Source organism: Phocoena sinus, chromosome 6 (assembly GCF_008692025.1).
Source record: "Phocoena sinus isolate mPhoSin1 chromosome 6, mPhoSin1.pri, whole genome shotgun sequence".
NCBI lineage: Eukaryota > Metazoa > Chordata > Mammalia > Artiodactyla > Phocoenidae > Phocoena > Phocoena sinus.
The window spans coordinates 22,065,529-22,092,563 of NC_045768.1; the positions used below are offsets into that span (position 1 = coordinate 22,065,529).

At 35.8% G+C, this 27,035-nt stretch overlaps 1 protein-coding gene across 1 annotated transcript in view; it reads left to right on the forward strand.

Annotated features, from left to right (window-relative positions):
* Positions 1-27,035, forward strand: part of SHOC1 (shortage in chiasmata 1) — an 89,884-nt gene that overhangs the window by 53,425 nt on the left and 9,424 nt on the right. The window contains 7 exon segments of the mRNA XM_032633842.1: positions 9,884-9,956; positions 14,303-14,369; positions 16,020-16,198; positions 17,861-17,978; positions 19,404-19,515; positions 20,789-20,910; positions 25,033-25,126. Coding sequence (XP_032489733.1) covers positions 9,884-9,956; positions 14,303-14,369; positions 16,020-16,198; positions 17,861-17,978; positions 19,404-19,515; positions 20,789-20,910; positions 25,033-25,126 — 765 coding nt within the window.

Here is a 27,035-nt window from a genome sequence, read left to right on the forward strand (position 1 = left end):
CTCGACAGTTTTCTCCTTAAGTAAGTTAACAGGACAGAATCAGACCCAGAGAAAGGATCATTGGCATCATTATTTATATGTCTTGAATTTTTTTAATACTTTAATTTTTATTATACATAGTTTTCTGTAGATTAATCCTTTAAATCTCAAAAATTTTGTTTTCTACTTGTAAGTTCATGAACACATACCAACAATAGAACTACAATAATTAATTTTTAGATATTGAGCCAGAATCTCATCTTATATAATTCTAAAAAAAAAGCACTTGTTTATTTCTTGGATTATGTTGGAAATTTTTTGCCCATTCTACATCAAGCATTGAACAAAGTTTGCATAAGTAAAGATTTAAGAGAAAATACTTTAAAAAATATTTTCAAGCAGAAAAGCATCTCAAAATCTTTACACTAAATCTGGAAACAAATTTGGCCTTTTTCTTCATTTTCCTCTGTCCCTGCTGGGGATATTCTTATCCCCAACTCTATGGTTACTTGGGTAACTTGCCTGTCATTAAAACAAATTAAATCAGTCAGTAAGAAATTTAAAATTGGGGAGTGATGTCAGCATCATGGCAGGAAGAGATGCTCTCTCGGCTCTCCCCTTCAATCTGCAACCAGGAAAACATCCACAACTCAACAAAGGGGCCTTTGCCTAACACCAGGACACTGGAGAGTTCCATCCATCTGTACCTGTAAAGATAGGTGGAATGAAACCCATAGAAGAGGCAGAACTGGAGGATCAGCATAGGCAGTGCCTGCAATTTTGGACCCTGGGCTGTAGCAGCTGAACCCCAGTCCAGAGAACCCAGTAGCAGCAAGGGCGGCATCCCACATGACCCCGGCCTCCCACTTGCACTGGTACCCACAGCCACAGATAGCTGGAGCAGCCATGGCACGAGGCCTGTGACCCTGTCCCTCCAGCTCAGAGCCACCCACAGCTCTGGCGCCCCACCCTCCATCAGCAGTGGGTGAGCCCAGAAACCCAAGAGCACCAGAAAAGGAACGGCACACATGACCCCAGTTCCTCCTCCCGGCCTTCCTGCTCTTCCTGCAGTGGCAGAGCCTGTGACTCAGGGATCCCAAATGAGACCACCATCCTAGTACTCAGGCAGTGACATCAATAACACCAGAAACAGCAAGGCACCAACAACCCCAGAGGCACAAGCAGTGACAACAAATGCTTTGCATGACCTCTCTGACATAGACACGGAGGGTAGAAAGTGCCAATACTCAAACACAACCAGAGGCAGCGCAGGTAAGAGAAAACAATGTGCTATAGTGCCACCTACTGGAAAGTAAGAGAAAGGCTTCTATTTACAATGGAGAAAAGACAGCCTCTTCAGTAAGTGGTGCTGGGAAAACTGGACAGCTATATGCTAAAGAATGAAACTAGAACATTTCCTAACACCATACACAAAAATAAATTCAAAATGGATTAAAGACCTAAATGTAAGGCCGGATACTGTAAAACTCTTACAGGAAAACATAGGCAGAACACTCTTTGACATAAATCTCAGCAAGATCTTTTTTGATCCACCTCCTAGACTAATGAAAATAAAAACAAAAATAAACAAATGGGATCTAATTAAACTTAAAAGCTTTTTTTTTTTTTTTTTTTTTTTTTTTTTTTGGACTTGAGAGAGCTTTTTAATGGAGCTTTTTTTTTTTTTTTAATTAATTAATTTATTTTTGCTGGGTTGGGTCTTCGTTTCTGTGCGAGGGCTTTCTTTAGTCGTGGCAAGCGGGGGGCCACTCTTCATCACGGTGCGCAGGCCTCTCACTATCGCGGCCTTTCTTGTTGCGGAGCACAGGCTCCAGACGCGCAGGCTCAGTAGGTGTGGCTCACGGGCCCAGCCGCTCCGCGGCATGTGGGATCTTCCCGGACCGGGGCACGAACCCGTGTCCCCTGCATCGGCAGGCGGACTCTCAACCACTGCGCCACCAGGGAAGCCCAAACTTAAAAGCTTTTACACAGCAAAGGAAACCATAAACAAAACAAAAAGACCACCCTTAAAATGGGAGAAAATATTTGCAAATGAAGCAGCCGACAAGAGATTAATCTCCAAAATATACAAATAGCTCATGCAACTCAATATCAAAAAAACAAACAACCCAATCAAAAAATGAGCAGAAGATATAAATAGACATTTCTCCAAAGAAGACATACAGATAGCCAAAAAGCACATGAAAAGATGTTCAACATCACTAATTAGGGACTTCCCTGGTAGTCCAGTGGTAAAGAATCCACCTTACAATGCAAGGGACACAGGTTCAAAGCCTGGTCAGGGAACTAAGATCCCACATGCTGCGGGGCAGCTAAGCCCGTGTGCCACAACTACTGAGCTCACACGACTCAACTAGAGAGCCTGCAGGCCCCAAATTACAGACCCCACGCACTCTGGAACCCGTGGGCCACAACTTGAGAAGAGAAAACTAGCGAGAAGCCCATGCACTGCAACGAAGAGCCCGAAGTGCTGCAACTAAGACCCAATGCAGCCAAAAATAAAAAAATAAATAATAAATAAGTATTTTAAAAATTCACTAATTATTAGAGAAATGCAGATCAAAACTACAATGAGGTATCACCTCACACGGGTCAGAATGGCCATGATCAAAAGATCTACAGGGCTTCCCTGGTGGCGCAGTGGTTGAGAGTCCGCCTGCCAATGCAGGGGACACAGGTTCGTGCCCCGGTCCGGGAAGATCCCACATGCCGCAGAGCGGCTAGGCCCGTGAACCATGGCCGCTGAGCCTGTGCGTCCGGAGCCTGTGCGTCCGGAGCCTGTGCTCTGCAAAGAGAGAGGCCACAACAGTGAGAGGCCCGTGTACCCGCCCCCCCCAAAAAAAAAAAGATCTACAAACAGTAAATGCTGGAGAGGGTGTGGAGAAAAGGGAACCCTCCTACACTGTTGGTGGGAATGTAAAGGGGTACAGCCAGTATGGAGAACAGTATGGAGGTTCCTTAAAAAACTAAAAATAGAACTACCATACGACCCAGCAATCCCACTCCTGGGCATATACCCAGAGAAAACCATAATTCGAAAAGATACATGCACCCCAGTGTTCATTGCAACGCTATTTACAGTAGCTAGGACATGGAAGCAACCTAAATGTCCATCAACAGAGGAATAGATAAAGAAGATGTGGCACATATATACAATGGAATATTACTCATCCATAAAAAAGAACAAAATAATGCCATTTGTAGCAACATGGACGGACCTAGAGATTGTCGTTCTGAATGAAGTAAGTCAAACACAGAAAGACAAATATATGATACCACTTATATGTGGAATCTAAAAAAATGGTATAAATGAACTTAGTTACAAAACAGAAATAGAGTCACAGATGTAGAAAACAAACATGGTTAACGGGGTAAGGGAGGAGGGATAAATTGGAAGATTGGGATTGACATATACTCACTACTATATATAAAATAGGCAACTAATAATAACCTACTGTATAGCACAGGGAGCTCTACTCAATATGCTGTGATGGCCTATATGGGAAAAGAATCTAAAAAAAGAATGGATATATGTATATGTATAACTGATTCACTTTGCTGTATAACTGAAGCTAATACAGCATTGTAAATCAAGTATACCTCAATGAAAATTTAAAAAAGAAAGAAAGGAATAGAAAAGATGGTATGGAACTTGGAGCATGGCCAGGCCAGGAGTGTGATTTCTCTGGAATCCTCTGCCCCAGTCCCAGAGGCTGCATTAGGTTTAATGCAGAAAAATGACTGACAAATTACTAGGTCACTGAGTGTGAAATTTATATTTTTTGCTTCTTGCTTTCACCCATCCAATAATTGTATCGACCTAAACAGTAAAGATATTGCTATTGTCTTCTTTATTGCAGCACCTCTGAAAAGGGAACTGCTGTGTCTCAGTAGATTTTTTTTGCTGGATAACTCTTTTCCTTGTGATAAATAAATCTCCTAACAGGGTCTTACGTTTTTTTAGAAAAAGAGAACGGCTTCTAGTTTATAACTTGTTGGTTCATTGAAATCAAGTAGAAAAAATTATTTTTACCTAAAGAAGAAAGGTGTTCGCTACTTCAGATGTGTCAGCTGAGGAACAACTTATCCAGCACCATGAAGAACCACAGCAACACTGTATCACAAAAACAAAATGACAATTCATTAGAAATCAAACTTAAAGTCATGGAATATTGCAATCTAACTGATAGAGAATTCAAAATAGCTCTCATGAAGAAACAGCAAGCTACAAGAAAACTCAGAAAGGCAGTTCAATGAGCTCAGGAATAAAATTAATGAACAGAAGGAATACTTTACCAAAGAGACTGAAAATAAAAAAGAACCAAACAGAAATTCTGAAGCTGAAGAGCTCAATAAATGAGATTGAGAATTCATTAGAAAGCACTGGAAATAGAGAAGACCATATGGAAGAAAGAATTATTGAGCTCAAATTTAGAAATCTAGAGATGGTACAGGTAGAAGAGGAAAAAGAATTAAGATATAAAAAAGGGGGAAATTTTATGAGCGTTATCTGACTCTTTTAGGAAGGGCAACATTAGGGTAATGGTTATCCCGGAAGAAGAAGAAACAGAGAAGGTAGCAGAGAGTTTATTTAAAGAAATAACAGCTGAGGACTTCGCAAACCTGGGGGAGGAACTGGACATACAAGTCTATGAAGCTACAAGAACACCTAATCACCTCAATGCAAAAAGATCTTCTTCAAGACACTGTCAAAAGTCAATGAAAGGGCTTCCCTGGTGGCGCAGTGGTTGAGAGTCCGCCTGCCGATGCAGGGGACGCAGGTTCGTGCCCCGGTCCAGGAAGATCCCACATGCCGCGGAGCAGCTAGGCCCGTGAGCCATGGCTGCTGAGCCTGCGCGTCTGGAGCCTGTGCTTCGCAACGGGAGAGGCCACAGCAGTGAGAGACCCGTGTACCGAAAAAAAAAAAAGTCAATGAAAAAGAATTTTAAATGCAGTCAGTGAAAAAAGGATGCAACCTACAAAGGAATCCCTATTAGCAGATTTCTCAGCAGAAACTCAACAGGCCAGGAGGGAGTGGAATGACATTCTCAAAATACTGAAAGATAAAAACTGTCATCCAAGAATACTCTAGCCAACAAAGTTATCATTCAGATACGAAGGAGAAATAAGGGCTTTCCCAGACAAACAAAAGCTGAGGGATTTTTATCAACACTAGACCTGCCTTATAAGAAATGTTGAAAGGAGCTCTGCTGCCAGAAAAAAAAGGCAAAAGTACACAAAACTTTAAGGTGATAAATAGATGAACAGAATCAGAAAATTGCAACTCTGTATCAGAATAGGTTTTTAAATACTTTATTACAACATAAAAGTTAAAGGGAGAAATATCAGGAAAAAAACAATAGCCACTTCAATTTGATAACAAATGTAATATAAAAAGGGATAATTTGAGACAAGAAAAACATAAAAGGGGAAGAGGAAAAGAAAGGAACCCATATAGGCAAATGAAGATAAGACGCTATCAGCAGAAAAAGGACTACTTTATCTATGATACATTTCACACAAACCTCTTGGTAACCACCAAGCATAAATCTAAAACAGAGACACAAAACATAAAAAAAGAGGAAACTGAGAAAAACATCATAGAAAACTACCAAACCAAAATGGCAGACAGAAACACAGGAAAAGGAAACAATGGAGATATAGAACAACAAGAAAACAAAATATAGAATGGCAGTACTCAGTACTCATCTATCAATAATCACCCTAAGTGTAATTGGATTGGATTCACCAATCAAAAGACACAAAGTGACTGGATGGATTAAAAAACAAGAGCCAACTATATGCTGCCTCTGGGAGACTCGCTTCAGCTCTAAAGACAAACATAGGCTCAAAGTGAAGTGATAGAAGATGATACTCCAAACAAACGACAGCCAAAAGAAAGCAGATGTAGCCATACTCATATCAGACAAAATACACGTTAAGCCAAAAAGGTAACAAGAGACAAGAAAGGACATTATATTCTGATGAAGGGGATAATTAATCAAAAAGACATAATAGTAAAACAAACAACAAAAAGAGACATAATAGTAATATCTATGCATCTAACATAGGAGCACCAAAATATATAAAGCAATTATTAACAGACCTAAAGGGAGAAATTGGTGCAGCACAATAATAGGAGGTGACTTTAACACCCCACTTACATTAATAGATAGATCATCCAGACAGAAAGTCAACAAGGAAACAGTGGTCTTAAATGAAACATTAAACTGGATGGATTTGATAGATTGGTATAGGACATTCCATCCAAATGCAACAAAATACACGTTCTTCTCAAGCACACATGGAACTTTCTCAGGGGTAAACTGTATGTTGGGACACAAAACAAGTCTCAATAAATTTAAGAAGATTGAAATCATATCAAGCATCTTTTCCGACCACAACACTATGAGACTATAAGAAGATAGCTGAAAATATCACAGATATGTGGAGACTGAACAACATGCTACTGAGCAACTATTGGGTCAATGAAGAAATCAAAGGAGAATTTTTAAAATACCTTAAGACAAATGAAAATGAAAATACGATATACCAAAATCTATGGGATGCAGCAAAAGCAGTACTAAGAGGGAAGTTTATATCAATACAAGCCTATCTCAAGAAAGTCTCAAATAAATCATCTAACCTTACACCTAAAGGAACTAGAAAAAAAAAAAATGAAGCCCAAAGTCAATAGAAGGAAGGAAATAATAAAGATCAGAGCAAAAATAAATAAAATAGAGACTAAAAAGACAATAGAAGAGATCAGCGAAACTAAGAGTTGGTTCTTTGAAAAGGTAAACAAAAATGACAAACTAACTAGACTCACTAAGAAAAAAAAGAGAAGGCTCTGATAAATAAAATTAGAAAATAAAGGAGAAAAATAACAATGGATACCACAAAAATACAAAGATTGTAAGAGAATATTCTGACAAAGTGGACAACCTAGAAGAAATGAAGAAATTCTTAGAATCATGTAACCTTCCAAGACTGAATTATGAAGAAATGGAAAAATTGAATAGACCAATTTCTAGTAAAGAGATTAAAACAGTAATGAAAAAAAACCTCCTAAAAAACAAAAGCCCAGAATCAGATGGCTTCACAAGTGAATTCTACCGAACATTCAAAGAAGAATTAATATCCATCCTTCTCAAACTCTTCCAAAATATTGAAGAGGAGGGAGCACTTTCTAACTCATTTTACAAGGCCAGCATTACCCTGATACCAAGTCCAGACAAAAACAATACAAAAAAATATACATTACTGACCAATATCTCTGATGAATATAGATGCAAAAATCCTGAACAAAATATTAGCAAACCAAATACAATACATTAAAACGTTCATATAGCATTATCAAGTAGGATTTATTCCAGGGATGCAAAGATGGTTCAATATTCTCAAACCACCTTAGCAAAATGAAAGATAAAAAACATGGTCATCTCAATAGATGCAGAAAAAGCATTTGACTAGATGCAACACCTATTTATGATAAAAAAAAACTCTCAGTGAAATGGGTGTAGAAGGAGTGTATCTCAGCATGATAGAGGCCGTATATGACAAACCCACAGCTAACATCATACTCAATGGTGAAAAGCTGAAAACTGTCCCTCTAAAATCAGGAACAAGACAAGGATGCCCACTCTCACCACTATTATTCAATATAGTATTAGAAATTATAGCCAGAGCAATTAGGTAGAAAAAGAAATAAAATGCATCCAAATTGGAAAGGAAAAAGTAAAACTGTCACTGTTGCTACATGATTTTACGTGTAGAAAACCCTAAAGACTCCACCAAAAAACTATGAGAAATAACAAAACAAATACAGTAAAGTTGCAGGGTACAAAATCAACATATAAAAATCTATTGTGGGCTTCCCTGGTGGCACAGTGGTTGAGAGTCCACCTGCTGATGCAGGGGACGTGGGTTCGTGCCCCGGTCCGGGAAGATCCCACATGCCACAGAGCGGCTAGGCCTGTGAGCCATGGCCGCTGAGCCTGCACGTCCAGAGCCTGCACTTTGCAACGGGAGAGGCCACAAAAGTGAGAGGCCAGCGTAGCGCAAAAAAAAAAAAAATCTATTGCATTTCTATATGCTAAAAATGAGCTAGCAGAAAGAGAAATTAAGAAAACAATCCCATTTACAATCACAACAAAAAGAACAAAAAATACCTAGGAATAAATTTAACCAAGGAGGTGAAAAACCTGTACACTGAAAACTATAAGATGTTGAAGGAAATTAAAGATGCAAATAAATGGAAAGATATTCCATGCTCATGGATTGGAAGAATTAACATTGTTGAAATGTCCATATTACCTAAAACAATCTACGTATTCGATGCAATCCCTATCAAAATCCCAAGGACATTTTTCCACAGAAATAGAACAAAAAATCCTAAAATTTATATGGAACCACAAAAGACCATAACTAGCCAAAGCAATCCTGAGAAAAAAGAACAAAGCTGGAGGCACCACAGTCCCTGATTTCAAACTACATTACAAAGCTATAGTAATCAAAAGAGCATGGTATTGGCAGAAAAACAGATACATAGATCAGTGGAACAGAATTGAGAGCCCAGAAATAAACCCACACATATATGGACAATTAATTTACAACAAAGGAACAAAGAAGAAACAATAGAGAAAGGATAGTCTCTTCAATAAATGGTGTTGGGAAAACTGGACAGCCACATACAAAAAAAAGAAGTAGACCACTGTCTCACACCATACACATAAATCAACTCAAAGTGGATTAAGGATTGGAATGTAAGACCTGAAACGATAAAACATAGACAGTATACTCTTTGACATCAGTCTGAGCAATATCTTTCTGGTTATGTCTCCTCAGGCAAGGGAAACAAAAGCAAAAATAAACAAATGGGACTACATCAAACTAAAAAGCTTCTGCACAGCAAAGAAAATCATCATCAAAATGAAGAGACAACTTATTAAATAGAAGATATTTGCAAATTATTATATTCAATAAGGTGTTAATATCCAAAATATATAAAGAACTCATACTACTCAACAACAACTACAAAAAAATTTAAAAATGGGCAGAGGAGCTTCATAGACATTTTCCCAAAAAAGACATACAGATGGCCAGTAGGCACATGAAGAGATGTTCAACATCACTAATTGTTAGGGAAATGCAAATCAAAACCACAATGAGATATCACATCACACCTATCATAATGTCTATTATCAAAAAGACAAGAAATAATAAATATTGGTGAGGATTTGGAGAAAAGGGAACCCTCATACACTGTTGTTGGGAACATAAGTTGGTGCAGCCACTATGGAAAACAGTATAGAGATGCCTCAAAAAATTAAGAATGGAACTCCCATATGAACCATCTACCCCACTTCTGGGTATTTGACCGAAGAATACAAAAACGCTAGTTTGAAAAGATACACCCTTATGTTCATGCAGCATTATTTACAATAGCCAAGATACGGAAACAACCTATGGTTGATTTGTTATCTCCACCCTGCACGCCCCCAAAACTGTAATGGTAAGTAGGAAAGTATAGCAGCAAATCATTGGTTTTCTCCAGCAATTCAAACCTGCCTGGGTTAAATTTAACACTTACAGTACAGGCAGAGACAACTTATATATAGTCACCTATATTGGAATTCTTGAGGAATACTAAGAATGCCCTACTCCAAAATACTTTCCTCATTAATATTTGATCTTACCAGAATTTATTCCTTTGTGTTCAAGCACTGATATCTTCTGCAACACAAATATTTACTTTGCCACCTTATTGTCATTAGTTTCATGTAACCAATTAAGTTTGTTATTTTTGTCACTGTAGTAAAAGAATATGAAAAAGAATAATCATTCAGATATACATGTATATGAAATTCTTATTTTTGAACAGGTGCTGATTATAATAAGAATGGATTCAGATGGTGAAAAACATTTACTCATTAAAATCCTTAACAAAATAGAAGGTAGGGAGTTTTAAATTATGCTTCATTTGATAACAAATGCTTGAATATATAAAAATGTACTGATCTAACCAAGTTTTTAATTAAGATATGATTAACACACCATAAAATTCATACTTTAAAAATATATAGGGCTTCCCTGGTGGCGCAGTGGTTGAGAGTCTGCCTGCTGATGCAGGGGACACGGGTTCGTGCCCCGGTCCGGGAGGATCCCACATGCCGCGGAGCTGCTGGGCCCGTGAGCCATGGCTGCTGAGCCTGCGCGTCCGGAGCCTGTGCTCCGCGGCGGGAGAGGCCACAACGGTGAGAGGCCCGCGTACCGCAAAAAAAATAAATAAATAAAAATAAAAATAAAAATAAAAATATATAATTCAGTGGGATCTAATCAGTTTTTAAATCAATGTGGACTATATTAGTCTGCAATATAAATATACTATAATGTACTTATATGTACATTATCATTACTGTTAATTATTATTACCAATTGACACCTTTTATTGTCTACTAATCGCTAATATTATGGACTACTTACAACTCTATGAATAGGTTTTATTAAGTCAGTTTTTACAAATGAAGAAACTAAAATTCAAAGTGATGTATCACGCCAAAATCACAGGTAGTAAGTGAGGGAATCAGGATTTGAACCTAAGTCTCTTTTGTTCCAGGGTCATTTTTCAATTCTTCTACCCACTACTGCCCCCTCTGCCAACCCTTTCCACCTTGTGCTGTGGAACCCATTGCTAAGATGTAAACTTTTCTCCTTCTTCATCTCCTTGTCTTAAGTGAAACCCAACTTTCCGTAGATGATAATGCTTCCCCTGTATCCCTTTCATATAGAAGCTGATAATTTTCTCTCTCTATGTATAGGGATGAGAAGGCCATTTCTTGCTTTCCATTATCCTTTCCAAAACTTTATTCCTTCATCCTTTGGCTATGCCATATTGCCATGTCATTCTCTACTACCCCACAATCATCCATGGACAGTTTTGCACCTGATTCATGGTACTCTCTTTATTCCTGGTCCTGCCATTATCCTAGGTATCTTTAATGTGAATGACTCATTCAATAGCCTGACCTTTTAGTTTCGTTGGCCTTCACAACAAATATGATATTCACTCCTTCACTTTGCTATCGACCTTGTGATAATACAGAACTGTCCTGCCTCTAAACTTTAAACTCTGATACATTGTTCTCTGTCTACAGCTACATCTAGCTCTTTCATGATCTTCAGCATTCTAGAGATTGATAAATTGTCAACTCCTTTTTTCATTTTTTTCTCCTTCCAGAATTGGGGATGGCCATCACTTTAATCAGTCTTGTTCTTCTATTGTATTGATACCTTCCATTTAAACTTCAACCCTCAATCAATCAAGATTTAATCTCTCTATTCCTACACCTGAGCTGCTGAGCATTACTGGAGAAAATCAGATAGATTGGTACCACTACAAAGGTTCTCTGAACTTATAAGGGCTTTTAATAATTCTTAACAATCTTTCTATATGTTCTTAGTTCCCATTCCTATCATACTAATGGCTGTACCATAAACCCGTACCATGCCACTCGTCCCCTCATTTTGAGAAGGGAATTATGCCTTCTAACATCCTTTAGTCCAGTAATAATCCTCCTCAGTTTCATCTTCCCCACCATCTACAAACTTATATTTATTTCTTCTATTGTTTTATCTTTCCTCCTTTCTCTACAGAGGAGGTGAATCTCCACCCTTTGAGAACCAATCTATCACTTGTGCTGTGGATCCCATCTCTTCATGCAGTCTCAAACAGTTTGTTCCATCAGTTATTTCCCAGCCAGCCTTCTTCTCTAATGACTCTTTCTCTTAATCTTTAAGCCTTCCAGTCTTAAAAATAAAATAAAATAAAATAAAATATCACCCTCAACCTGTGTCAACCTTTATTTATTCTCTTCCCTCTATGAACTGCATCTTTTGTCATCTCCCAAAATATTTCTTGGCTCTAACCCTACCAAACTATTTATCTTGCTGTCTCCTATCTCCATGCCTTTACCCTTCCTGTTCCTGCTATCATAATGCTCTTCTCTCTTCTTTAGGAAGCTAACTCCTACACATCCTTTAAAAATTAGTTAAAACATTTGTTTAGGAAACCTTGATTTAAATACTTTCCCTCTCTACTCTCAGGGTATTATGTGCATCCTTCTAAGACACTTCTTACCATCCTGGGGTATAATAACTGATTATCTTGTCTGTTTTCCTCACTAAAATTTCAGCTTCTGGAAGGTAATGACCATGCCCTGATTTGTATCTCCAGCACCCACAAAAATGCCTGGAACATGGAAGGCACATCATAAAGATTTATTGAATAAATGAATAAGCTAATGAATACCTCCCTATATATCCTACTTAGACTAAGACTAGTGAGAAAGATTTAACTGAAATATGCAAGTATGTGACAAATATCCGCTACTCTGTGAAGTTAGTAAACTATTAAAACATATCAATAGTAATGTGAGAATGGAAAGCTCTTTTAAGCAGAGCCTTATACAGTGCTATTTCTTGACAATGTTATCATGTGCTAGAGTCCAAATTTTCAAGCTTGGATCTTATTATTTCGTTCAGTTTTCCAGTCCTGGGAAGATAAATTCATATTTACCAAATCACAAGATCCTTACTAGTACCAAAATGCTAGAGCAATACTTAACAATTGAGGAGCTGAAGCTGCCACAGTTGTCTAGACAATCAGGGTAACTGGAAACTTTTTTTTTTTTAATTGGGGTATAGTTGCAATGTTGTGTTAGTTTCTGCTGTATTGCAAAGTGAATCAGCTATATGTATACATATATCCTCTCTTTTTTGGATTTCCTTCCCATTTAGGTCACCAAAGAGCACTGAGTAGAGTTCCCTGTGCTATACAGCAGGTTCTCATTAGTTATCTATTTTATACATAGTAGTGTATATTGCGCTGACCAACGTTAGCATTATAAAACAAAGGGGGATATATGTATATGTATAACTGATTGCTGTACACCTGAAACTAACACAACATTGTAAATCAGCTATACTCCAATAAAAATTCTAAAAAATAAATTTTAAAATATTAATAAGACAAAGGGATTTGGATAACCAAAGGTATATTTTTGTGAAGAAGCTGAGGAAATATTCCTGCCCCCAGAAAAGAATACTTAAACCTACTTAATGAGACACATTTTCCTTTGATGTCATGTAAGATATAGTGGCAAATTATTGCTGTATATATATTGGTTCTTATGTAGGCTTCATGCTGAACATTCCTATTTCTCTTGACATTTGGGATTATATCATTACTACTCTTATTGTTTTGTTTCAACAAGGTCTGCTGACACAAAAATATTGACTCTCTATACTGAAAAATGTTTTTACTCTGTTTGTAACTGGCAACTATCCTCTGTATCTAGAAGCTAGGCCTTTTCTTTGTGTCTAGTGTTAGAAAATAAAGATGTGGTTCCATCGTTCCACATGTTTGAAAGATCCCAGTAATGTGCTCAGCAAGTAATCTGCTTTGGGATCAAAGCTAGTACAAACCACTTAAGGAGATTAGGTTTTAAATAATATGACCTCATAAATTATAAAAGAGAAATACTACTAACTCCATTCTTATTATCACCAAAACTACTGTCATATCAAGTAAACATGAAATTATTAAACATTACTCTGCCATTATTACATCACACTTTTGGGAACTCTACAGTTGACAAAAGTTCACTAATAGAGTATAGAATTTATTTTTACTAGAATTAGCTACTCTTAAATCAATTATGTATACCAAAAATAAACTGTATATGTGGGTATAATAAAATTTTTAAGTTTATTATATTTGGTTTAAAATATAACATAAATAATATAAGTAATTTAAATTATAATTGAGAAGCAGGAGTGAATCTATGAAACAGGTAGTGTCCAGGAAGTCTTCTTTTTCTTATACAGCAAGGAGAAAGGAAAAAAAAATTCCTACTGCACTGAAATGTATAGTCTCTTGCTGTTTAGTTATGTACTTAAATTTTTGGCTAGAAAAAAGGTAAAATCTACCGTAATTTTTAGCAAAATAAAATGAACTGCACAGAATTGGTGAGTATTTAGTTATTTTAACATTAAGTTTTTGATCTATTTTATTATTTTACATAATAAATTCAGAATTTCCAGGCTTATATACACCCAACATACATACACACCAGAAACAGTGCCCATGGCTCAAACTTTCTGATTCCCTAGACTTAGAAAAATAATCCTTGTTCACAGATCTTTAATTCATTTCTATGGTAGTGAAATATATGACACACCTAAAAATATATATGAACAAAATATTGAAAAAAACTTTTTGTATTACTCTTTTTTCCAACAGGTTTGACACTGACTGTCTTACATTCGAACAAAAAAGATTTTCTGGAATCCAAAGGTGTTTTAAATGGGTAAAAACATATTTGTTCATCTCTGGGGAGGAGACATACCAGTTCCATGGGAAAAGTGCAGTTTCTCCTAGAACTTAACTTTTTAAAGTTTTTTTTAGCCAATTTAAAAAAATTTATTTATTTACTTATTTGTCTGCGTCAGGTCTTAGTTGCAGCACATGGGATCTTCATTGTGACATGCGGGTCTTTTCGTTGAGGCGTGTGGACTTCTCTAGTTGCAGTATGTGAGCACCAGAGCACACAAGCTCAGTAGTTGCGGCGCACAGCCTTAATTGCCCTGCGGCATGTGGGATCCTAGTTCCCCAACCAGGGATTGAACCGATGTCCCCTGCATTGGAAGGCAGATTCTTAACCACTGGACCACCAGGGAAGTCCCAAAAAAGGTTTAATAAAACCTGAAATTAATCAATGTCTCCACTCTCTTCCTGAAAAATGCTTTAACTAAGTTTATTGCCTTGTGTATTATGTATTATTGTCGTCCAGAATTTTAGTTCAATCTTTCTTTAATATCTCCAAATTATCATTGTTATTGTTAGTGTCAGTACAAGTAGTACCTATTTAGACTTACACTTGTTTCTAACCAGTGTTTTTGCTCAGCATTGTTTCTTATATTTTCTTCATTCCTTTTGAGTTTCCTTCTTCTTGTAGTACATCACTTAGAAATTCTTTCAGTGAGAGCCTGCTAATAATAAAGTTAGTGTTGGCTTGTCTAAAAATGTTTTCATTTTGCCTTATTTAATGTAGAAATTATTTCTAGATAGAAAGCAGCAGTAGAGAATTTTAATTATAGTAAATTCTATGTTATATGAAATTCAAAGATGGGAAAGATAAACTTAACGATATTTAAGTACCCACCTTTTTGTTGTTAAATCACTTATGAAGCCCATTGAGGAAAAAAAAGCCATTTCAAAGTCATCAGGAAGGGACTTCCCTGGTGGCACAGTGGTTAAGAATCCGCCTATCAATGTAGGGGGCACGGGTTCAAGCTCTGGTCTGGGAAGATCCCACATGCCGCGGAGCAACTAAGCCTGTGCCCCACAACTTCTGAGCCTGTGCTCTAGAGCCCGGGTGCCACACCTACTGAAGCCTGTGCACCTAGAGCCCATGCACCACAACAAGAGGAGCCACCGCAATGAGAAGCCCACGCACTGCAACGAAGAGTAGCCTCCACTCGCCACAACTGGAAAAAGCCCACACGCAGCGATGAAGACCCAATACAGCCAAAATAAATAAATAATAAATAAATAAATAAAAAACAAAGTAATCAGGTAATATTCTACTATATAGATTCTCAAAGATTAAAATCTCATATTTATAAGAAAATGAGGTTGATTTCTCATGGTGATTTGTGTATTACTGATAAGACTCAGGTAATAAAATAGGGTCCCTTGCATATGAGGATGTGAAATAGTCCACATTTTTTTATATCCTAGTTTGTTTGTTTTTTTTAAGTATGACCATCAAAAAGAAAGATAAAAAGAGATTAGCACAATTGGAAAACAAGTCAACAGAAAATACGCCAGTGTCCTTCCAAGATAAGTAGGCATAGATTAGAGAAGAATAAAATAGCCAAAACAGTCATCTTTTAGCATTCCAAGTGTATAATGACACAAGACTAATTCTATTTTCTTGGCTTTCTTTTGTCTTCAGTACAAGTTTCTGTGCAGTTGTACACAATCAATATATTGGAGCAGATTTCCCCTGGAGTAATTTCTCTTTTGTGGTGGAATACAATTTTGTAGAAAACTCTTGTTGGGCTGAACATTGTGAAAAATTGAATATTCCTTACTTGGCCTTTAAAGTGATTCTTCCAGACACAGTTTTAAAGAGTAAGGATATAAACTAAAATTCCTTTTTTGTTCCATTAGCATGAAAATTTGCTGCTTTCTATTTCTGATCTATGGAAAGAGAATAAACTATAGCATTAGAAGACTTGAGTTCAAGCTCTAACCTCACCACCAACTGTGTGACCTTGAGCAAGACCTTTAACTATCTCTTGCCTCTTTCGTAAAATAGCCTTTACTGATTCTATTTGTCTTCATCCGTTTAGCTTCTAAATTTTACTTATAATAGCACAATTAAATTATAATTATATCTAATCTTAACTGACTTTTATGCAACAATATTTTTATTGAATTTTAGGGAAAAATATGTCATAGTATGTTGACTGACACAGAGAACTTTTAATACACAACAAAAAATTATGCACAAATGCTTGGCAAAGAGTCTAAACCACTTTGCATAGCATTTGGTTTCTTTGTATTTCTCAGTAACGCTTCACATGACTAAGGTTGTGAGTTCTCAGATCCATTAAATTAAAAGTCCTGTATATTTTTAGTCCCAGTGCATCTCTCATTCAAAACTTGCCATAAGTCACTTTCCATCCACCTCAAGTATGAGTAGGAAGTTTGAATTCTGAGACATTCCAACTCAATTCTAAAAATACAACCATAATTATTACTTTGGAATCTTTGATACAGAGATTTAAGCATTAACTTCATTAAATAATTAAAACATGGGTTCAAGAAAGGATAAAAGGTAAACATTCATCTTTAAACTGAATTTATTCAACCAATTCCTTATTTGGGTCATTTATAATGCTTCAATTTTCTACTATTATACCACAAGATTTATAGTAGTTTATATATCTTATATATCTTTATGTACTTGTTGTAAGAAGTAAAACTTCCAGGGTAAAATGAATTGCTGGTTCAAAGGTATACACACATTTATATATTGCCAATAGCTTTCCAGAAATTCTATCCCAATTTATATTTACATGGAAAGTGTGAGAGAATCCTTTCCCTCATATTTTTACTATAAGTAGGTATTATTAATCTTTTAAATTTTTGAAAGGATTAGAGGCAAATAATATTTTATAGTTGTGTTATTGCATTTCTTTGATTATCCATACCATTTCATAAGTGAATTGATCTTGTATAGCCATTCTTTTATAAATGGCCAGTTTATGTCCTTTGTCCACTTATTTGTTGAGGTATATGATCTTTTTCCTATTGATCTGTAGCATTCCCTATGGATTATTGTGCATAATTTTAAATTTTGATGTAAATCAGTATATATATTTACATAGGAAATGTCCAATATGTACTAATTGAATAAAGCAGATATTAACATTCAGGTAGAGTATGATCCTGTTTTTTCTTTTCCTTATTTTTTCAAGTGAATGTACATGTGTAAGTATAGACAAGCAAACATATAGAAAAAAGTGTGGAAGTATGTGTTAAACTCTGTTTTTAGTATATAGTAGTTTTAATAAATTCTATTAACTATTATTTCTAGGAGTAGAATAACATGATTTTAATTTTATTCTTCAGACCTTTCTTTATTCTGAATTCATATTTTTACAATGAATATGTTTTATTTTTATACTACTCCTTAAGCATACACCTGTTATTCTCATGTTTAGTAAAAAGAGAAAGAACCGAGGGATGAGAAAAAAGAGAAATATTTATAAATTTTTTCATATTTAGGAAGCACCTTGCTGGATAGTTTTGGTGGTTTTCTTTTGGAAATTCAGATTCCATATGTGTTTTTTGCATCTGAAGGACTTCTTAATACTCCACAAATACTTCAGTTGTTAGAAACCAAGTAAGTTATTGACTTCATAACTTAGGAAAGATGTATATACCCTAATTGGCTAAATATTATGCTATATATGTGGCACTATTTCTTTCTGATTCAAGCCTGGAATTATATCACATAGGAATAGTTTTCCATAGAGTTTATGTCAACTTATACTTCTCTCCCTATAGTACACCATCATAATTATTGAATATTGTCTTTTTTTGGTTATATATCAATTTTGTGGAGAAAACATAGTTAATTATTATTTCAATTCTTTTTTTTTTTTTTTTTTTTTTTTTTTTTTTTGCGATACGCGGGCCTCTCACTGTTGTGGCCTCCCCCGTTGCGGAGCACAGGCTCCGGACGGGCAGGCTCAGCGGCCATGGCTCGCGGGCCCAGCTGCTCCACGGCATGTGGGATCTTCCCGGACCGGGGCACGAACCTGTGTCCCCTGCATCGGCAGGTGGACTCTCAACCACTGCGCCACCAGGGAAGCCCTTCAATTCATTTTTAATTGCATTTCTTTTGTTACCAGCAAATATGAGGATTTTATGTGGGGGGGGTTTCTGTGAATTACATGGTCATGTTTTTGGGTCATTGATATTATTGAGAATGAGTATTCTTATTTAGAGGACTTTAAATACTGACTAGGAAGCAAGATTATGAAGTTCTAAATGAATTCTCAAGTTTTTAGACCTTTAGTTCTAACATCATACCAACACGGAGCATTTTTAAATGATCTAAAACACTATCATAGCATACAAGTTGTCACAGGAAGGTTAGACATTGGGCTATATATCAAGGAAGGATAATTATGCTGTGACCTTCATTAAAATGCAGATCTATTTTCCATACTTTTGTTTTTATATCTTAAGGCTGTGGGGCATTCACAGAAAACTGTGAGCTTATAAAAGATAGTTTAAATCTAGGCAACTTTTCAGGAGAAAAAAGCAAATTCTGATAAATGCAGAATGTTTTAGTCTCATAACACAATGTTTTAATTTCATGAATTATTACTTACAGAACCAGAATAAATTGGTCAAGACATTTATAATAGGGGAATTCCCTGGCAGTCCAGTGGTTAGGACTCCACACTCTCACTGCCGGGGGCCCAGGTTCAGTCCCTGGTGGGGGAACTAAAATCCCACAAGCCACGTGGGTGTGGGCAAAAAAAAACAAACCCAAAAAACAAACAAACAAAAGAAAGACATTTATAATAGTATCATGTACAATAATATTTAGCAAAATACCTAAGGCAGCACATATCTCAACTAATTTGTCATAAACAGAATAATTCATAACTTCATTCCTCAAATTTCTTAAGTAGAATAAATTGAGGTATGAAACTTGAACAGTAGTTCAAATAATTTAATATGAAGGAGGACAATACAGTTTTTCTTAAAGAATTTTTCTTAGCCATCTGTCACCCCAAAATATTATATTTTACAGGTATAATATCACATTGGTGGAGAGATGCTGCAGTGAGTCATTGAAACTCTTTGGAGGTACAGAGCATTATGTAGTGGTGACAATTGATGAGGACACCACCATAATTTTGCAGGTAAAACTATACAATAAAAAATATAAATCAAATATATTAAAATACATGTGTAACCATGTAATCTATTAGCTTTAGAGAGCTTAACTATAATCTACTCATGATTTCTTCCAAAACTTTGCAAATGGGCCATAAGTGCTAAAATCATCACCATGGAAAATGGCTATTACCAAGCTTTTTCAATGCCTTGTAATTTTTAACGTACTTTAAGAAGATAGAGCAAATATAATATCTTTAATGTTATGTATTGACCTTTTTTTAAATACATTTATAGAATAATTATAGTGTTGAAAACTTTAAAAATCAAATTCTAGCCACTGTGTTTCTTAAAAGGAGGTAACATATTAATCTGTAATTGGTAATACGGGATTTCCTCTAAAGTAAGTGGGGATTGCCTATAAATTAGTCAGTTTTTAAAAAGAGAGAGAAAATCTCTTCAAAAATCCATATATTTTAGAATTTAAGATGTATGAATCTCCCTGATATGTTTGCTTGATTGGAGTACAAATTACAAAGAAATTAATTGAATAGTGTGGGAGTGGAGAGCAGAAAGCAGTTTGATGGTATGGAGTATAAATTAATGGCACGTATTATGGTAAAGTAGAAGTCTGATTTGATAAGCAAATGTTAATACTATAAGAATTATATGACAGAAACAAAAAAGCTCTGTTAGAAAGATTCTTATGGAATATTGTATCTTGCATATTTAAGGTTATTAAATAACAGTTATTTGTGGGAGGGAAATCCTGTTTGGGAAAACTGTTTTAATCCATGCTTACATAACTTACTGTTAGAATAAAATACTTCTTGAATTATTCACTCTATCAAAAATTAATATTGTTAAAGGAAAAAAGAGGTTCTAGATCCTTAGAAAGACATGCCTATAAGTCCATTAACTGCTGATTTTTCATCTTCCTTAAGTAAGCATTAAGTGCAGATTATCCCATGGGTTTTTGTCCTTAAGAGTAGCCAGATCCCTGTCTACAAAGAACTGCCCAGATAGGAGCACTCTGTAGACTGCTTGCTTCATGTCTAGGACTTTGGGAGATTCATGAACCCCCCTTGCTGAGTCTATCATTAACCGTTTTACAACTACTGTAGCTTTTCCCCTACTACTTCCAGTGTGACTTTAATTTTTCCATAAAATGGGAACCCATACCCATGCTTCTTCTCAAGTTATAATTTATATATCATAGATTCTAGAAATATGGCAACAATAATTTTGTAACAACTGGTCAACCTAGTGAATCTTTTTATTTTATTTATTTTCTGGTAGGACCTAGAAGAATTAAACTGTGAGAAGGCATCAGACAATATCATTATGAGACTGATGGCATTATCATTCCAGTACAGCTATTGTTGGATAATTTTATATGCCAAAAAACCATTAAACTCAGAGTAAGTAAACACGTCTCCATCCAAAGTCACATATATATCTTTTAAGTTATTCCATCTTCTTCTTCGAATAAAAGTAGGTATGTAAATTTTCCTTTTGCTCATCTAGTTTGCTTTAAGTAAGGGATTCTCAAGGTGAAGGCATGCCCATAGGAAAACAAATCGGAATTTTGGAGATGATATATTTCCCCTGGACAGTCAGTGCAAATCATGCTCCCCACCTCTGCCTCACTAAGAATTGCTGCTGTGAGTGTTTCATTTTTTATTAATTTTTAATTCTGGACTCGTCTGTTAAAAAATGTCATTCTTAAATCACTTCTCTCTAAAATTTTATTAGATATACCAACTAACTAGCATCTTACTATACTTTCTTTCATTGATGTGCTTAACTGAAAATTTGCCCCCCAAATCCACGCCAAGACACTGGCTCAAATTATCATTACATGTCTCTCCTTTCTCTCATTCTAAATTTTATGAACGTACTGCTTTCACTTTCTCCTTTTATTTTTTGCAATCTGGCTTTTCTCTCTATCTCTATTCTGATCTCTATCTCTCAGATGTCACTCATCATTTGTGACTTTCTTATGATCATATCCAAAAATATTTTTATCTTTCACTGCTCTGAAGTATTTAAGACTATTGTCAGTGCTTTCTGCCTTGAAACTCTTCAGTTCCATGGCTCCTCAATGTTTTTGATCTTCTACCTCTCTACTTCTTGTCTTTACCTCTTCTTCTTCCTTGTCCCAGTCTCCAGATAGATATGAAATCTCTTTTTTTCTTCTGTTTTGTCCATTAAAAATCTTATCCTCTCCCCTAGCTTCAATTGTCATCTTTCTGCATATAATTATTATATTTCTATCTGCAGCTGCAGTCTCTCTTTGAATTTCCTGACCTAATATCTCTAATTTTCTATATAATATTTACACTCTGATATTCCACCGGCTCTCAAAGTTAACATAGTATGAGTTCATTTTATTCACTATTCCCTCCAAAACTGTATCTCCTCTTTTCTGCCCTTTAGCTATTTATGACCATTGCCTTTCTTTTAGTCATCAAGACTGGAAAACAAATCCTATAGATTCAACCACTGGACTTTCATCTCTCCCCTCGCTCCATTTATGTTACCAACATCTTAGTTCAGTTTCTCATTATTTTATGTGGACTATTATGACAAATGGTTTTCACACCTCCAGATGACTCTCAACATTACTCTTCATAATCTATCATACACTCAATTAATATTCCTAAAACTAGTCTCTTATTATTTCACTCATAAAACACCTTTACTGACTTCCCCGTTATTTACTGAATATATACAGACTACTCACCCTAATATTCAAAGTCTTCGGCATATAATCCTAACCTATATTTTCAGGCTTACTTTTCACTGCTTTCCATTTCAATCAAAAGTTCTGCTCATTGGCTTGCAAACATCCTCCTTGCTTTCCTACTTCCACTTTTGCTCATACAGTTCTCTTCTTCCTACGATATTCCTTCCTTCCTCCAGCTATTCCATCTGGTGAAATTGTGCCTATTTTTCAGGACCTATCTACTTTTTCTATTCAACGTTTCTTCAGTATCTCCCACTCTTGCATATAAATATTTAGTTGTAACCTTTCCAACCTTCCAACTCCTTAGCTCCCTGTTTTTTCCTCATCTTTGATACTATCGTATTTTGTTTTGTATTATCACTTTGGGGCACTTGCCCTATAGCAATGACCACATTGCTTTCACTTGATAGATGCTTGGCAAATACTCTGATTGAATGAATGAATCTTTCCAACTAAATTGCACACTAGTCTTATTCACTTTTTTGCTCTCTACGATACTGCATTACACATACCACATCATAGTAGAAGTTTCAAAAATATTCTTTAGTTATTAGATAAGGTACAGATATCTTATCTTATTTAACATTACATTATCTGTGTGATTTTTTTCCTTTATTGACTTTCTTGTTTGACTCCATTTTTGTTTATCTTACTGTACCAAGCTCTTTGTATAAAATTATTATCATGTGAGGATAAGTGTAAGTTAGAATGTAAGAATACAAACAACTTGGTTCTTATTCCTTCCTCTATTAACAATAACCTCTAGTAGTCACTTAACATAGTTTTCCTTTCTACCAGAACTGAAAAATTAAAATAATTATTCAGTTCTAACAGGGGGATGGGAAAGCTGGGACAAAGTGAGAGAGTAGCACTGACATATATACACTACCAAATGTAAAATTGATGGCTAGTGGGAAGCTGCTGCATAGCACAGGGAGATCAGCTCGATGCTTTGTGACCACCTAGAGGGGTGGGATAGGGAGGGTGGGAGGGAGGCTCAAGAGGGAGGGGATATGGGGATATATGTATACTTATAGCTGATTCACTTTGTTGTACAACAGAAACTAACACAACATTGTAAAGCAATTATACTCCAGTAAAGATATTTTTAAAGATTATTCAGGTCTAAAATCTTCATTTTGAAGATTAATAAAGGCTGTAAAGCATTTTAAGCTTTATCAAGAACTTGGAAGTATTCTGGATAAATAATTGATGTGAAATTTTTTAAAGTTATTTTTAGATTGGTATCCACCTAGAGGTACAATTGAAGTACAAGAGATAATAAGAGGAGGTTTACACTTATTTTTATCCAGATGTTCATGAAAAAAATTAATTATGTAACACTGAGATTGTTTTGTGTTCAGGATAGAATTATCATTTATTCACAATAATATATTATTATAAAATGTAATTCTTTTCAGACTTCTAGGTATCTCAGTTTCATATTTTTAGATCATTGGAACATTTTTAAAGTATCTTAATCAACTGACCAAATGAGGAGAATTGAAAATACAAAATAAAATTTTTTAATTACTTTAGTAGTTCATGCCATTAGTTCCTGTTTGAGGAAATGTGTCAGGAGTCCCCAAGACAACCCCAAGTTGATGATTTGTTAGGAGTATTCACAGCGCTGAAAATATTCTTGTACTCAAAGCAAATTCAGCAAAGGGAGAAAGGGCATGGATCAAAGTCCAGAGGAAACTAGGAGGAAGCTTCCAAGAGTCTTCTACTAGGAGAGTCACACAGAACATGCTTAACTTCCCCAGCAACGAGTTGTGATAACGTTTGTAAAATGTTGTCTACCAGGGAAACTCACCAGACACTCAGTGCCCAGGGCTTTTATTAAGAGCTAGTCACGAATCAAAACTCTAGATTCCAAAAAGAAAGCAGGTGTTCAATAGAAACCACATCGTTTGAACGAACAGTTTAGGCACAGTGTGTCTCTCTTATCAGCCACTCTTTTGAAAAGAGCTTACCTGAGAAAGAAGCCAACAGAGGAAGGAAGAGCAAAGAGATTAAGAGAGCCATTGTCTCAATGACATTGTTTGAGTCCCTGGGTCCAAAAATGTCTTCTCCTTGACCCCTTAGTAATATAAGCCAATAAATTTCTTTTTCGTTGCTTGGAGTACTTAAAGTGGATAAAGATAGTAGGAATATCCACCCACAGCTCGAGTCACATCTGATGTGCTTAATAACTACAGACAGGGAAATAGCAGTGTTTTTTAAAATTACTGAGATATAACTGAGTTATAAGATTGTGTAAGTTCGAGGAGTACACTCTGTTGATTTGATACATTTATATACTGTAATATAATTACCACCTTAGTGTTAGTTAACACCTCTATCACGTCATATAATGATCATTTAAAAGAGTGTTTTTTCTAACAGTTCAGGGAAAAGACCCAGGGAGGATTCTAGTTATCCTGGTTCTGGTCATATGTTCATATCTGAACCTGATACCTTGGCCAGGTAGTTGGCTAGGCTTCAGTCACATAGCCATCCCTGGGGCTAGTAAAGGGATGAGTTAAACTTTTCTACACACACACACACACACACACACACACACACACACACACACTCAGCATCTCCTAGATTTAACGGTACTATTGAAGAATGGCAGTGGAACTGTTCTTACAAAAGAGTGCTGAGTGGACAAAAAAAAAGAGTCTGCCACACAAGCATTGTTTTAGCCAGGTTATTCTAAAAACTTTATAAAACGTGAAAAATAAAATGAATTTTAATAAGTATAGTCAAACATCAAATGAGTAGAATATAATAATATAATTTTTTTTAGGTACTATCTTACAGAAAAGACACTTCATCACCTAGCTTTGATTTATGCAGCTTTGGTTTCATCTGGGCTAAAATCAGAAGAACTGGATGTAAAGGTATTCTTTTTCTATATGTTTGTTTGTATTTTTCATAAGCCAAAATTTATGAAATCTGAAACTCAACTGCCCAGTGAGAAGAAACATTAAATGGGTAAACTAAAAAACACTTAAAAGCCATATAAAGAACAGTTTCAAATTAACAAATATTCTTTCCACTTAAATTTCGGCTCTAAAAGCCTTTAATGAATTTAAATTCATATTTTATCTCTTCATTACTACTTAGATTTTTTGAAACAGGTCAGGATATGAATAAAAATAAATATCCCTTGATCAAAAATGTTCACTTATGAGAGACATACTGTTTTTATCTGCTGTAAAATGGAAATCTTATGACATATGAATAGAGCAATATCTTGGTGATCTCTAATCAGTCTCCTTTATTGGCTTTTTTTCAATGTCCCACTCTGAAGTTTATATATTTCCCCAAAATTCAGGACTCAGTCCTCTACTATTATCACTTTATATTCTTTCCTTGATAAACTCAGACATTCCCACAAATTTAGCTTTCATCTTTAAGAAAATCTTTAAAATTTTTCTAACTTTTCTTAAGGTCTGCACCTATATTCTAGAATTCTTCTGGAAATCCCCACATGAATATCCCACAGGTACCTCAAATTCTGCATATCCAAAACACAACTTCTCATCCTCCCCCAAACTTGATGTTGACCTAAAACAAGTAGACTGCCAGTTATTTATGCAGCAAAAATGGGTTTATACGGGATCAACAAAGAATTGCAACTCAGGGCCTGCAACCATGGCAAGCCATATGCAAGTCTGGGCACAGTAAGGTGAGGTGAAATCTTTTAAAGAGGGGAAAAGGAAGTTGGGAGGGTTATAGTAAACAAAGAGTCCATTGGAGGAGTTGAGAGTTCGACGTATAGTGGCTTTTCATTGGCTGAGTTGTGACAGCCTCTTATTGGGTGAGCTCTTGCTAGGAAAGAAGAGGAAGTCTTTCTTCCTATTGAATTGTACTATCATGGTAGGGCATGAGAGCTCCTCCTGCTGGTCTCCCAACTCTATTTTAATTAAAGTTTCTGTTAGTTTTTTACACCTAGTTTATGGCATCACTATTCTAATCTAATCAGTAGCTAAATCTTCCTTTTAACTCTGCAGTGTCTCTAGAGTATGCCTCTCCTTTCTACCCCCATTGCTATTTCCCTAAATTCAGGCCTTCACCTCTCACTTGGCATTCTAAAGTAACTTTCTAATTAATTTCTTTACTTCTACTCTTTTCCCACTCCCATGCATCATGTATATTGACACCAATTACATTTCTGAAATACAGCTGTGAATATTTCACTCCCTAGACTGTAAGCATAAAAGAAAGGGAACATGCTTTTCATTTTTGTCTTCCTAGCACCAAGCACAGAGCCTACATAGTAGCCTCTTGATAAATACTTGTTGTTGAATTGAATTTTTGTGCTCAAAAGACCTTCTGTAGCTTCCTACTTCATCAAAATAGAGTTAACCTCAGGTGGATTCAAACTCCTCCATGATTTGACCCCTAGTAATCCTTCCTTTAACATCATTCTACTCACATTTTCCTGACTATGCCCCCACCTCTCAGCCATCTGATTCTGTCCTGTCTTCCCCCAGAAATACTATTTCCCATCCCCTTACTGCCAGACTTCATAGTTCTGACTTTTTCTACCCAGCTCAAATACCACCTCCTTTAAAAAATTTGCACCAGTTATACTCTCTCAAGATGAATCTCTCCTCCCATCCTCCTAATAATGCTTTATACCTTTATTATAATATGAGGTGTTTGTTCATATATCCTCCACCCTGGATGGTGAGAACTAGGCCCTTTTCTTTGTAAAAGCTATAACATCTAGCACAGTGTTTTGTACACAGTAAAAATATTCAGCAAACATCTACTAAATAGAATTCAGTGAAAGCAGAACCT